A 14,967-nucleotide genomic window follows, 5' to 3' on the forward strand; every position below is an offset into this window, starting at 1 on the left:
CTCAAGCTTTGACTGGTGCTCCAATTGCCTACGTTTCTTAGAGGCAGAATAGCCAATTACTAAACCTCTGATATATGTTTTAGAAGTCTCCCAAAGTAGAGAGGAGTCTTCAGTGGACTGCAAATTTATATCCATAAAGATTTTAAATTCACTGGTCATATAGGACACAAATTTCTCATCTCTTAGAAGGCACGAATCAAATCTCCATCGCCTACTTCCTGCAAAATGTCCAACAGTAGTCAATTTCAGACATACCATAGCATGGTCACTAACAACAATGTTCCCAATCTCACAAGATGAGACATATTGTATGAGGGATTTCGGGACAAATAAATAATCTATACGAGTGTGGCATTTATGAGGGGGGGGGGGGGAGTAAAATGTAAATTGTTTGTCGGTTGGGTGTAAAGTTCGCCACACATCAAGAAAGCTCATCTCATCACATATCGCGGATAGGGCACTGGCCTGGCTCGTTAAAGCAGAGCTACGTGAGGGATGCCTATCGATTACGGGGTTGAGCAAGCAGTTAAAGTCACCCCCTACTAAAGCTACAGATGACGATATTTCTGTGAATCCTAAAAATGCTTTTGCTAAGAAGTCAGGAGAGTAATTAGGTGGGCAGTAGAGATTCATCAAAGTAGTTTCTTCTCCCTGCAAGATACCCTTAATAATGACATATCTTCCATATGTGTCCTTGACACACGTCTTTAAATGAAATGGTACTCTCTTACTTATAAGTATTACAACACCCCTACTGCTGGTGGTAAAAGAGGAAAAGTAAACCTGACTAACCCAACCATATTTCAATCTAAGATGTTCACTATCATTAAGATGTGATTCCTGAAGCAGGGCCACATCAACTTTCTCCTTTTTTAGTAAAGCAAATACTTTTCTTTGTTTAACCTTGCCTCGCAAACCCCTCACGTTCCATGAACAAAATTTGACGTTGTTATTTGACACAATCAAGATTATTGATATAACATGCAATTAAACCTTGAACGATAAAGCAATTTCGACAACCTGAGTATGCGTCATAAAATACAAAAAACAACCAGATCAGTGCTGAGCGTAACAACCAATTAAACCTCACTAAACATGAAAAAAAAAACGGTAAAAGACAATGGTAATAATAAAATAAAAAATAAAAAGAAGAGAAAGAAAAATGTAGAATTGTAAAGTACAATAGCAAACTATAACATAAAAGTTCTTTTGAGGGGAGACCTCCCCCAGGTTTTATGGGGGCCAACTTCTTAAAATGCGCCCGAAAAAGGTGCATACATTTACCAGAACTGATACAAAACGTGGTAGGGGTCAAAGCAAGCGCCCACGAGTAAATATGTGGTCAAATCTTGCTGCAGATCACTTTCTTAATATATATTAGTAATATAAACACATGCAAGCGGGTTACGAGCATAAATGAGGTCTAAAACACAACAGGGACTGACTTCCAGTCTTCATATGTGAAAGCACACATTGTATAACCCACCGCGTCAGATAAATGCTCCTCAATCCTGGTTTGCAACACTGGACACAAAAGAAAAAACATCGGTCGGCGAAAGGAAGATTTTCTTTATCCCGTTGAACGACACCTGTAGCTTCGCTGGGTAGAGCATGGAGTATTGTGCTCCTATATCTCTGAGACGTTTTTTAGCCTCCACGAACTCCTTTCGCCTCCGCAGCACTGCAGCAGAGAGGTCATTGTAGAAAGAAATCCTCTTGCCGCCCATAGTAATGTCGCCCTCAGCTGCTTTCTGCCGCGCCGCCGCCATCACTCTCTGCTTATCTGGGAACGAGTGGAATCTGACAATGACCGGACGCGGCCGCTGGCCGTCCCCGGGTTTGGGTGCGAGGGAGCGGTGTGCACGTTCAAGCTTGACACACCCACCCTTCATATCAACGCCGAGGAAAGTTGGCAGCCAGTATTCAAAAAAAACTACAGCATTCTCGCCCTCTGTGTTTTCAGGGATATTAAAGATACATACATTCTTTCGCCGTCCCCTGTTTTCCAGGTCGTCAATATGGTCTGCGAGGACTTTGACTTTCTCCTCTAGGGCCTGTGTTTTAGCCGCGAGAGGCTCGGTAGCCGTTTCTAGCTGTAGTACTCTGGCTTCTGCTTCGTCCAGGCGCACATTAGCTCTTGTTAGCTCGGTTGTGTGCGACGCGACTGTCTTCGCCAAAGGATCCAGCTTTTCGCTGATTTGCAGCATGATCTTTTTTGTCATTTCCTCAAATGCTTTAGCGAGCCCGGGCTCCAGTTCAGGTTCAGACGGGTTGCTGCTGTCCTCGACGTCTTGTTCGCGGTGTTGAGCTAAAACTGTAGCCGAGGTGTCCGTAGCCTGTTGATCCAATTTGACGTTCTTTCGCTTATTGGAGGGCATTGTTTCGTGTTGTTTAATCCAAAAGTGTTCCAAAGTCATAATACAGCGTCAGCATTTGCAAAAAGAAAGAAATGTCTAATGGAATATTGCAAAATGTTTGGGCGCCCGCGGAACTCCCGAAAACACGTTTGTCTCCTATGCCGCCATCACGTGTCCCCAATTAAGATCTTTTTAATGACATCTAAAATATTTCAATCCCTCCATTGACAGTCCCCGCAACTACCTCTTTATCACTTCAAAAAGTTCATAAAATTAATCTATATAAATTGAACAGTAGACCAAATTTTCTGAAGAGACTGTATTGCTTTATATGATGAACAGATTGAATTTAGACTTTTATTCACATATAACATTGCGAAATCAAACATCAGCGAACATAAACAGAAGCTCAACCAAACCTAATTGACGGTCAAAAACAAAACTGATTAATTCTCCCACTTTCTCTCCGTTTACCATAACTGATGTGTGAGTGGATGAATATTTATATGTAAATAAAAGCCTAAATTAAATCTGTTAAAGCATCATTTAAAGCGATCGTGTCTCTTCACGATGGACTAAACCGCTCAATTCATATGGATTAGTTTTACAATCTCTGAGTCTTTATGAACTTTTTGAAGAGTCAAATTGGTATTTGCATAGAAATGAAGGGACAGAAATCCCTCGGGTTTCATTAAAAGATCTTCATTTGTGTTTCAAAGATGAACGGAAGTTTTACGGGTTTGGAACGACATGAGGGTGGGTGATTAATGACAACATTTTTATTTTTTGGGTTAACTAACCCTTTAAGGCTACTTCACACTGCACCGACCAATGCCGACAGTCACAATATTACAGTATGTCACCATTGTCATTGGTCGCCGTCTGTTGGTGCAGAGTGAATTGGCCTTTAAAAAACACCCAAAACAAATAACGACAATAACGGCATGCTAAAAAACACTCGTGTAACAGTAATTTCATAACAACCACTCACAACACCATTAGGACACATCACATTTTCTTCTGATGATTCTAAAATGTATTAGTTGGTTTAGTTTTACATCCTAACAGAAATCAGATTATCAATGTGTTGATTTTATTATTCCTTCTTTGCAGCTGATCCCAAAAATCCACCTGTGAGAAGTAAGTACAATCTTAAGTACCAATTCCTGCCTGTCTTTCTGTGTCTGTTGTTGAAGTGAAAAGTGAAGTTTGTAATTTATCCCCTTATATTGGCACCACAGCCATTACATATTTAAAACAGTAAAATCCTATACTAAACCTAAACTAATCTTGACAAACTATATATCATTTGAAAGCTTACAATCTCTAGTTTACATATTTTGTGACTGATTTTCAAAATAAATTACAGAGGAGCCGTAATTTATCAATTTGCAACAAGAATATTTTCATTCTCCTAAGGCGTGTTCAGACCTTTATTTTGAAATAGTGATGAACATGAAAAATCATGAAAGAATGGTAGAAACCTCAGTTTGTTTTCATGCCAAGAGTTCAAAAGATAGCATCCATTCAATTATTTTAGAAAAAAAGGTCTGAAAATGTTTTAAATATAAAGAAAAAAAGAATAGATTCACCATTTGTGATGTGGCAGCGAGCTATAATGCACATACAGGATCTTTTTGTGTTGAATTCATTTCAAAATCTGCCAAACTTCCAATACTACTTCTGAATAGGATGTCTACTTAATAAATTGTATGAAAATTGTAAAAAATAATGGTTCAGACTCAAACTACATATGGAAATGAGGGCGCCCTTATATGGGCAGTAATATCTACTAGTGAAAAAGTGTGGTACTGCGCCCAAACAAAATCTCACTGAAAGCTTATTTCTTGAGATATCAACCTAAAATTTGAAACACAACTTATTCAGATTTTTGGCTTTGGCTTTGATTTTTTTTGTTGTTGTTTTTTTTTTTTTTTTGCATTTTTAGAGTCCACCAGGTTTTTGAAAATATATTTTTTATATAAAATATGAATAATTAAATGTTGAACATTGTACATTTTCATAAACTCAAACTTCTATACCTTTTTTTTCTGTTTAACTTTCTTAATTTATTTAACTTCTACAAAAATCTGCCAAATGTCTTCTTTAAAACAAGACCAATCTTACATCTATATTCCAAAGCATTCTTGAATTACAACCATTTAAGTTCGGAATGTGCATTTTCATGTCTATTAAAGGAACACTCCGACTTTTTGGGACTTTAGCCTATTCACCTTATCCCCCAGAGTTAGATAAGTCCACACATACCTTTTTCATCTCCGTGCATGCTATAAGTCTGTTTGACGCACCCACCGCTAGCCTAGCTTAGCACAAAGACTGGATGTGAATGGTTGCAGCTAGCATACTAATCCAAATAAGTGACAAAATAAAACAAACATTTTCCTATTTACATGTTGTGATTTGTATAGTCACAGAGTGTACAAAAAACAAAGTCACATGAGACACAGGCATATTTTAAACGTATAAATACTGGGAACTATATTCTCTGAAGGCGAAGCACTGCTACTTGGGCGGAGTGATAACCGCAGCACCTGAGACGCGCCGTTGTTTCTTCTGTCAACAAAACCAACGTGAGTGACTCTAGCTCCGCTCAAGTGTTACTGGGACGACAGAGCGCGTTCGAGGCAACAATACTAACATTACAGGGGATACATGGAGCCCGTAAACAACTGCAATAGTAGTTACCACCCTATTCAGATAATAGTGTCACTAACGTTACATTAGATCTAAGTTAGCTAACGGCACTGTTACAGTAACGTTAGGCTAAACGTTTAAAAAATATAACGGAACACTTACCGCAGCCGCTCCACTTTGTCCTGTATTTGATATCGATGGGATGGCCGTATCCTTCAGCACACGTTTCATGGTCCTTGTGGCAAATTCAATTTTTTGAAAATAGTCGTCCTCAGTGAAATGTACCGAGCAAACATAATGTCCCTTGATAATCTCATTAGGTGTGTTTTGATCAATATCCAGAGCAAGTAGCCATTTCTTCATCCGGTCAGTCAATTCTATGAAACATCATGGTATTACCTGGTCTCCCCTGTTTATTGTCACAGTTCTATACAATACAGCGAAAATCCATGATTGTAAACTACGCTTTTACTATTTATAAATTGCTGACTCTGTTACCCAAACTCTGAACGAACTCTCTGCTCCTCACCTCGGCGCGTCTCATGTGCTGCGGTTATCACTCCGCCCAAGTAGTAGTGCTTCGCCTTCAGAGAATATAGTTCCCAGTATTTATACGGTTAAAATATGTCTGTGTCTCATGTGACTTTGTTTTTTGTACACTCTGTGACTATACAAATCACAACATGTAAATAGGAAAATGTTTGCGTTATTTTGTCACTTATTTGGATTAGTATGCTAGCTGCAACCATTTACATCCAGTCTTTGTGCTAAGCTAGGCTAGCGGTGGGTGTGTCAAACAGACTTATAGCGCGCACGGAGATGAAAAAGGTATGTGTGGACTTATCTAACTCTGGGGGATAAGGTGAATAGGCTAAAGTCCCAAAAAGTCGGAGTGTTCCTTTAAAAAAAAAAGGGGGTTGCTGCTTAAGGGGTTATGCTACGTGGTTTTAACATTAAAATTGGTAACACTGAGCCAGTCACTGTGTCGGAATACTTAAACAAGCAATCCTTTGATAGCGCGCTTATGGTGTGTTTACATTTTTAACCAATTAACCAACAAAAAGTTTACTTGATGATGTCTCTGGATATAAAACGTATTTTAACAATGACAACAACATTTGCACACATTACTTGCAAACCTATACTTACCAAGATTGGCTCAAGAATAAAGTGTTCTGTATTATTTATTTGCTTCAGGAGAGACTACAACATCCACCACAGAAAGAACAGAAATAAAGAATCCCACAGTTCTTGGCACAAGTATGCCAACCACAGGTATATATGTTATATTATGCTTGTATGTGTTGATATTTTTTGGGTAGAACCACATTTATGTTTATTATATGACACACTCCAGCAACAGGGCATATAACTTTGACAACAACAAATGAAGTTTTCACAACCAAAACAAGAAGAACTACACGCCAGACAACTTTGAAGAGCACAACAAAAGAGGCAGAGTCTTTTACAACAACCAATGAAATTACTTCAACAAATTCAACATCCAGCAGCTTCACAAGCAGAGATTATAAGACAACAACATCGTCACACACCCCGTCAAGCTCTTTCACTTCAATGAAAGGTGAAGCCGTTCACTGTGATGGGTTGAAATGCATGGGACTAACTTTAATGGAATAGTTCACCTAAAAAAATAACATCCGGTCATTAGTTACTCACCCTCGTGTTGTTCCAAACCAGCATGACTTTCTTTCTTCCATAGAACCCAAAAAGAGAAGTTTAGCAGAATGTTCACACTGCTCTTTTCCACAATAAATAATAACCACATACTGTATATTTAGCTCTTTAATAGCTCATATTTAAACTTCCTTCTGCAAGATATGTCACAACAAGTTTGAAAAAGTCATTGAGGTTTGGAAAAACATTTTATTCATCTTAATTTCGCTAGAGCTGTGTTTATATAAATGTACTAACACTTATACAGTAAAATTCACTAAACATTTGCACCACTTTTACATATGGTACAGCAGCATAATACTTACCATTTATATTATTATTTACTAACCATCCACAATGCAGTTTAGTTGGTGCAGAGCTCAAATTTTACTTTGTCTTCAATATTTAAATAAAGCCATTGACTCTCCTTTTTGTGCAAACTAGCCTCATTTAGGCTCGCTACAGATTGCGGTTAGTTCACAAAAATTGCCCAGCGCAATTTGTATTGCACTATTACTGCCAAATGAAAGTAAATGAACGTACCTAAGCTATATAAAAAGATGTTTGAGTACACTTACTAGCAATGGTAATTGTAACCAGCCGAAGGCATTGCCAACCCCTGCATTTGAGAGGATATTTTGAACAAGAATATCATTGTTTTAGTTAAAAGAGACTAAAGTTGTTCTGTTTTTGTGTGTGTGTGTTTGCACCATTGCGCCTGATCTACGTAATTCCTTTGGTGAATTGGGAACTCGTTAGCGCATGCAAAAAAATATATATATATATATATTTTTGTTGTGGCCATAATTCATTCTAGGTGAATCTGCTTTTCAATATTCATAACAATGAAAGTATAAAAGTTCAAATGAAGACTTCAGATGCAAAAGCCTCTAAGTGCCATCTGAAATTTTCTTCTAAAATTAGCATTTTTATCATTTTATCAAGCTCGTATATTTAAGTTCAGTAATTTCACTTTAATGACAATTAATAGGTCATTTTCATTGCCATTAAAGTGAAATAACTGGACATAAACCATCAAAGCTTGATAAAAAAATGATCATAAGAAAATTTCAGATGGCACTTAGAGGCTTTTGCATCTGAAGTCTTTAAATAGTTCCTTTTTAGCTCAATGTATGCCTACGTATGCCTTTCTACGTAGTTAAAATCTAAATATGTCTTTCAAACTCAAAATAGTTTTCGTCTTATTTTAGTGATTCCTGTGGGGATTGTTTAGTCATTATTCAGTGATTCCTGTGATGGAATAGTGTAAAGACTGTAGTTGAACTTTAATTTGAAGCCAAACAGGATGTAAACCAGACTTTGCCTAGATCTTACTTCCTGTTATGCTGAAGAAATTCACCTCTCGCAAAACCCGCAATGTATATAACTAACCACACACAACTGACACGAAAAAAAAAGAAGTTAGGCCTTGTGGGCAGTGCTGTATACTGTATCCCCATATCTAAAACAGTGTGCTAGTTTGTGATTTTGCAACATCGTTGGTTACTGGGGAATGTCCCGGTGCTCCAGATATGCCCTTTCTCCCATCCCTAAGGATTATAAAAGATGTGTGTCCTGGTGCTGTGATTGGCTCCAACACTTCGCGCAAGTCCTGGCTCGTGGTGTTTCCCGACCCTATCCCCCCCTCTCTCTCTCTCTCTCCCACTTCATTTCCTGCCCTCTTTCCAGCTTTACTATATAAATAAAGGCAAAAATAAATATAACAAATATTTGCTCACCCTCATGTTTCTCATTTGACTTTCGAGCTAGGGAATGTTATTAAATTCTTTTGAGGGAGAGATATGAACAGCAGATCGTCCAAGCTGCTCCTAACATAAAGCTACAGTACGACTTCATAAGACTTAGAAGAAGAAGAAGAATATTGACTGATTTGATTTTATGATGCTATTTTGTCAGCCATGGTCATCTACTCTTATAGTGTTAATTTGTCAAATTGCTAAATTTCTCCTGTGATAAGTAAGTGGATTCTCACATGATGGTGAGTATTTACTTAGGAGTGAACTATACCTTTAAAGGGATCATATCGTATGCCTACATTTTTTTTATAATTTAGGCCATAATTGTATTATTATTTAAAAAGTCCACTTGTATTGTTGTAAAGTATTCTGGCAAAACATACATATTTCATGACCATTTTTTTTTTTTTTTTTTTTACTTTCTGACCGTTACAAAAAATTACTTGTTTTATTTTTTTGCTGTTGCATCTTTATGAACTCCTTTATCTCAAAACATTCCTCATGATATGACCTCTTGAATGTTAACAAGACTAACACTATGAAGAAATCTTTGACATGGTTGAACATTTACCACAACATGCTGGCTTTCAATCCATAAACTAGAGAGTTGTTCACCACTATTGCAATATTTCTGACAGATTTTCTAATATAATAATAATAATGGCAAACTTCTCTCACTCTCGTGCTATTGCACTCATTCTGTCAAAACTCACTCTCATTGTAATTTTGTCCTTCTCCTATTTTTATTAGGAGTCACTGTATGTGTGAACAACTCTTCTGTTTCTGAAGGTAATTTCTTTGCTTGTAGTTATACATAATCTAACTTTTATATTATATTATATTATATTATATTAAATTAAATACACTTTAGAATAATAGTCAAATAAAAAAATAAACTAAATAAAAAAATTACATGCATGGAATTAAGTATTATGCAATGTTTAACAAATCAAAACTCTTATATTTGGGATTCTTCAAAGTAGCCTAGATTACATCTCTGGACATTCTCAACCAGCTTCATGAGGTGCATCATGGGATGCTTTTTATTAAAACAGGAAGGCTGCTTCTGAAATCGCATGAGTATTTACTTCACGAGCGCTAAAAAACGTTTTTTTTTTTTTTTACAGTATGAATGTAATCTGGACGTCCTACATTCGCCATGTGGTTATTATCATGTGACCTACCAGCAGCATTAGTTGTGTCGCTTCACCTCCATTCTCCAGTGGCCTCACGGGATAGTAAAGTGTCCATCGTATGCGCACGTATGACCATATAGTAGGTCATCACATCAGGGTAATTTTAGCCTACTCTTTTATAAGTACTCTAAATTCGGACTTACTTCTTTTATCAAATACTGTTTTTCATAGGGAAGTATGCGATTTCTGATGCAGCCTATATTATAACATTTAAGGAGTTCCTTTCTCTCACAATCATAAGAGTTATATTTGTATGGTGTGTTTATCCTTTTGGAGCTCTATATCTTTTTGTCATGATCCGTTTATGCTTTTTCTATAAAAGTATATATTATTCATCATATTTAGTGAAAGGAAGTAATTTGGGTTTGGAACAACACAAGTGGGAAGAACTGATGACATATTTATTTATATTTTTGAACAAACTAACCCATTAAAATGTCTTTAATTTTGGAAAAGGTAAAGCGGAAGCCACCTTTAGTGACTACGCATGTGAGTGCCATTTATTGTTGTTCATTTCCTGAAACAAATAATATTTAATATTTCTCCACTATGTGCTCTTCATTGTAATTTTTTTTAACTGGTTTCTTTCTTTCTTTCTTTCTTTCTTTCTTTCTTTCTTTCTTTCTTTCTTTCTTTCTTTCTTTCTTTCTTTCTTTCTTTCTTTCTTTCTTTCTTTTCATCGACACTCAGCAACCGTAGTTGGAGTAACAAGCGTAATGTTCATCTGCCTGGCAGCAGCAGCTGTGTTCCTTATCTGGTGGAGGTATGTTTCATAACATCTTTTGTGTGGAATGAAGTTTTATTTTTGCAGCTAATTTAATTATTTTCATCCTCCAACCCACAGGTTAAGACATCGAGAAAGAGATATGCCAGAAGCTTCCTACACACCTGTACAGTTGGTGCATATGAACATTGATCAGCTGAACTAAACATAGCAGTCAACTAGCCCACAACAGGCTCTGTCAATGACACAAATCAACCACAAACAGGCTCCGCCCATGGCGCAGACAACACGTGACAAGCTCCTCCCACAAAGACTTTGCCCTTAGCAGTCCATGAAATAACATCTCAACTGCACATATTTGATCAACCTCCATCTGTTGTACTGTACCTCACTCTACTCCTTTAATTTTATCTTAAAATGAATAAAGTTTTTATATTGTTTTTACATCATGGTCTTTATGTGTATATTGATCAATGACAAAACACATCACCCATCACAGAGATGCCCATTTGATATGCGATTAGATTTTTTATATATATATATATATATAACGTTTGCTCATCGTCAATATGTCTCTAAAACATTTTAGAAAAGTTTGATTTAGAGTGTGTATAAAATCGATTTAAAAAAAATTATCAGATGTTTTTAGACCAGATGAATCACTTTTTAACAGACATCTTGAAGACGTACATGTGCTGAGAAGAAACTTCTAGTGGTTTATCAAATGGTTTTGCTCATGTAGTCAAGGGCTGCGTTCGAAAACTGATAAGTGCTCCCTTCGGAGGACACATTCCAAGGTCGGAAGGCATCAAGGAACATCCAAGTGCAATGTTATTTTCCATATTCACTTCCTGTCTCCTGAGATACCTACAACTGATCGGTTTTTGAAGGCAGCATGTCTCCTTCGCTGCTTTTGATATCCCACACTTCTGTGCTTTTCATTCTATGATAGTTGAGCTAGAAAAATAAAGATGGCGTCTGAAAATTGCAGCTAGTCGTAAGTTTGCGTGTAAATATACATTTTTGATCGACGGTTTCCATTTTTTATGTCATTTTTTGCGAGAAATTACTATTGTAGTCATTAAATATTCAATTAGTTTTCACCAAAGCTCACTCTATTTTTCTGTAGATAGTTAAATTGTTACGCTGCCTTAGAAGTCTGTCTGAAATCATATTCGTGAGGCAACAAGTCAGCAGCCTAAGTTTTCAGACGCAGGCAAGGTTTAGCTTGTTAGCATTAGCACCTGCTGGTCGATGCCGGTAACTACACCCTCTGGCTGCACAAAGCATCTTTCTCCATTGACCATATCAAAGGTAGTGTATTCTGCCAAAATATTTTTTATTGCAAGCAATATATTTAACACAAATATTACTGTCCTGACTACACCAGGCTCTTTAGTCAACAGCAATCAGCCTGTATAAAAGCACACACCTTCAGTCACTCTTTGTCTGGCTTCACAAATGGATACAGGCTCCTTACTGGCTCTACTTTCCATAGTAGTTCCGCTCATAAGTCTTCAGTGAAGTCCTTCATTGTACTCCAAGTGATCTCTGGGTAACCTTCTGTAACGGCCCTTCAGCTTCGAAGAAAAGAGGCAGAGAGTTTTTGACGGGTGCCTTCGTTTTATTTTACTAAGATGCAATACACTTTGTTGCTGAAGTATTCATTGTCTCATTTCTTTGTTGCAAATGTTCTCCGTGCGTCACAACACTGTTTACACATTGACTTCCAAGCACCATAACAATCGCATCACAACTACAAAGAAAACATAAAAGAAACAATACAAACGACATTCACAATATGAACAAACATTCGCTTCACAATTAATGTTGTTCAAATGAATCAACAAAGCATACAAAAGAAATACATGCAAACAAACTAACCTCGCTCTGTTTGCCAAAGGGATACTAAAGCTTAAAGCTTGAAACATTTTCTCGAGTTTGTCTGCTTGTTAGCTCAAGAACAAACGTGAAATACTCTTGCTCCGTTTCCTTTCCCTTATATCCAATATGTTTATTTCGGCATAGTGGTGACGCCAAGCAAAACAAATGTAAATGGGAAGGCCATTACACCTTCAGCTATACTTCCTGAAAAGACTCCTGTGTTTACCTGTGATGAAATATACTCACCTGATACTCATCCGGTCGTGTGTGCTTTTTGGTATTCTCGTTTCCCATCTGCACCCGAACACTGGTAACAGAAAACAGACTCAGATATTATCATCATTGCATTGTTTGAAGCATCTAATGTGCTAGCATCCCTGTTTAATAAATACCTTTTTTTGGATTCGCTCATCTCTGCCTTACAGTCTGGTACTATTCTAACAATTACATCAACTAATGTGTTTAAAAGAATGAAATGGACTAAGATTTTCCATTGCATTTTAACATCACTGCAACAAGAATTGATGTGAATTGGAATTGTGGGAGGAGATAGAGCGTATGGAACAAATGACGGAGCAACCGATGGCGTGGTGTGCCGGCATAGTGCCTGTTGTAAAGCCGAATGGAAAAATCAGGATATGTGTCGATTTAACCAAGCTAAACGAAGCAGTATGCAGAGAAGGGAATATATTACCTTCTGTAGAGCAGTCGCCGGCCAGTTGAATCGAGAGAGAAAAATGACCAAGCTAGACGCACAGTCTGGTTTTTAAGTATACTTTACGTAGTAAGTATACTAATGTCATTATGTACTAGTAGTAAACTTGTAACTGTACTATTTTAATACCACTTGGGACTAAATTGGCTCACTTTTAATATATAAAAGTATGTTTAAGTGTAGTATATACTTTAAGTCCACAACTAGTTCATAATTACGTTTCTCATTTGTACTGCATGAGTATGAGTATGACTTATGAGTATACTAATAGTTCAGTAGCCTATTTTAATACTTGCAACAATTTTTAAGTTTATGAAAGTATATTTTGAAGTATACTCATTAAACTACTAGTTTAGAAGTTTTATTCTGCATGTATACTTGTAAGTTTTAAGTGAACTTAACATCATACGTGTAGTTTACTAATTATATATTCTTTTGTGATTTTAGTGTACTCTCAGTAAATTGTTAGTTTAGTAGTTTTATACTACAAGTTTTCTTTGAGTGAACTTAACATCATTGTAACGCAGTTAGATGTTGTGGGAGGACGTTCAACACACAATTTAATAATAAAATAAACAAATACAAAACACGGCCCCTTCACGGACAACTGCTGTCACATACAGTATAATAAAAAATACACAAATCCAGGCCTGGCCTCTCTCGTCCTTCACTGTCGTCGCTCCTCCGTGAGAGATATACGCGAACGGTGAGTTGCGCAGGTGTCACTCATCAGTAATCACGCCACCGGCCTCGCGTCGTTCTCCTACGGGCCCTCTGCCTCGTCCTGCTCGCCACATACCCTCATATTTCATAAAGATATGATAGGGGGAAGATGTTAAGTGAAACAAACATGTCTGTCCGTCACAGAAATTTGATGAATGGCCTCAGAAGACATCAGAACTATATATGTTTATGGTGTGTTCATCCTTTTGGAGCTCTACAGCGTTTGGCCATGCTCTGTACATGCTTTCCCCACAAAAGCATACATTATTCATAATTTTTAGTAGTAGAAAGTATTACTTGGGTTTGGAGCAACGCAGTGTAAGGAACTGATGACAAAAATTTTATTTTTGAACAAACTAACCTATTCAAATGTCTTTAATTTAGTAATTGGTAAAGCGGAAGCCACCAGGTATTACGCATGTGAGTGGCATTTAATGCTGTTTATTTCCTGAAACAAATAATATTAAATATTTCTCCACTTTGTGCTCTTCATTGTATTTTTTTAATGGTCTCTTTCTTTTTTTCTTTCTTTCTTTCTTTCTTTCTTTCTTTCTTTCTTTCTTTCTTTCTTTCTTTCTTTCTTTCTTTCTTTCTTTCTTTCTTTCTTTCTTTCTTTCTTTCTTTCTTTCTTTCTTTCTTTCTTTCTGCAACACTCAGCAACAGTATAGCTGGAGTTACAAGCATATCATCTGCTGGCAGCAGCAGCTTTGTTCCTTATCTGGTGGAGATGTTTTATAAAATCTATTATGGAATGTTTTATCTTGTAGGTTTTTTTGCAGCTTCTTATTTAATTGTTTTCATCCTCCAACCCACAGGTTAAGACATCGAGAAAGAGATATGCCAGAAGCTTCCTACATACCTGCACACTTATCAGCTGAACTAAACATAGCAGTCAACAAACACAAGTTTTTATTGTTTTTACATCATGGTTTTTGTGTATATTGATCAATAACAAAACACATCACCCGTCACAGAGATGCCTATTTTATGTGCAATATGTATTTTTTATAGCGTTTACTCATCTTCAATATGACAATATGTATAAAAGTTTGATTTAGAGTAGCCTATGTGTAAAATATATATATATTTTTATGTTTTATCAGATGTTGTAGAAAGATGCTTTCCAGATGAGGCAGACGTACATGCACCTGAACTCTGCTTTGACCTGGAGGCCTAACTACGTCCTACGCCCAGGACAGCTACCAAGGAGGCACACAAAGAGCCTAACTACTTGATATCGCTATCCTGGTGGAGCTCTGAGGAGCGAAGGCCTATATAACTC

At 36.9% G+C, this 14,967-nt stretch overlaps 1 protein-coding gene across 5 annotated transcripts in view; it reads left to right on the forward strand.

Annotated features, from left to right (window-relative positions):
- Positions 1-10,817, forward strand: part of il15ra (interleukin 15 receptor subunit alpha) — a 33,063-nt gene extending 22,246 nt beyond the window's left edge. Inside the window, exons 3-9 of one of the 5 annotated variants that reach the window (XM_079623623.1) lie at positions 3,471-3,497; positions 6,210-6,287; positions 6,370-6,594; positions 9,194-9,232; positions 10,096-10,128; positions 10,330-10,402; positions 10,484-10,809. In XM_079623623.1, coding sequence (XP_079479749.1) covers positions 3,471-3,497; positions 6,210-6,287; positions 6,370-6,594; positions 9,194-9,232; positions 10,096-10,128; positions 10,330-10,402; positions 10,484-10,568 — 560 coding nt within the window. In that variant the 3' untranslated portion in view covers positions 10,569-10,809. Of the gene's footprint in view, positions 1-3,470; positions 3,498-6,209; positions 6,288-6,369; positions 6,595-9,193; positions 9,233-10,095; positions 10,129-10,329; positions 10,403-10,483 lie in introns of all 5 variants that reach the window. The other 4 variants (XM_079623624.1, XM_079623626.1, XM_079623625.1 and 1 more) reach the window with 4 other exon arrangements.
- The last annotated feature ends 4,150 nt before the right edge of the window (positions 10,818-14,967 follow it).

The sequence above is a fragment of the Phoxinus phoxinus genome (assembly GCF_949152265.1).
Source record: "Phoxinus phoxinus genome assembly, chromosome: 9".
Taxonomy (NCBI): domain Eukaryota; kingdom Metazoa; phylum Chordata; class Actinopteri; order Cypriniformes; family Leuciscidae; genus Phoxinus; species Phoxinus phoxinus.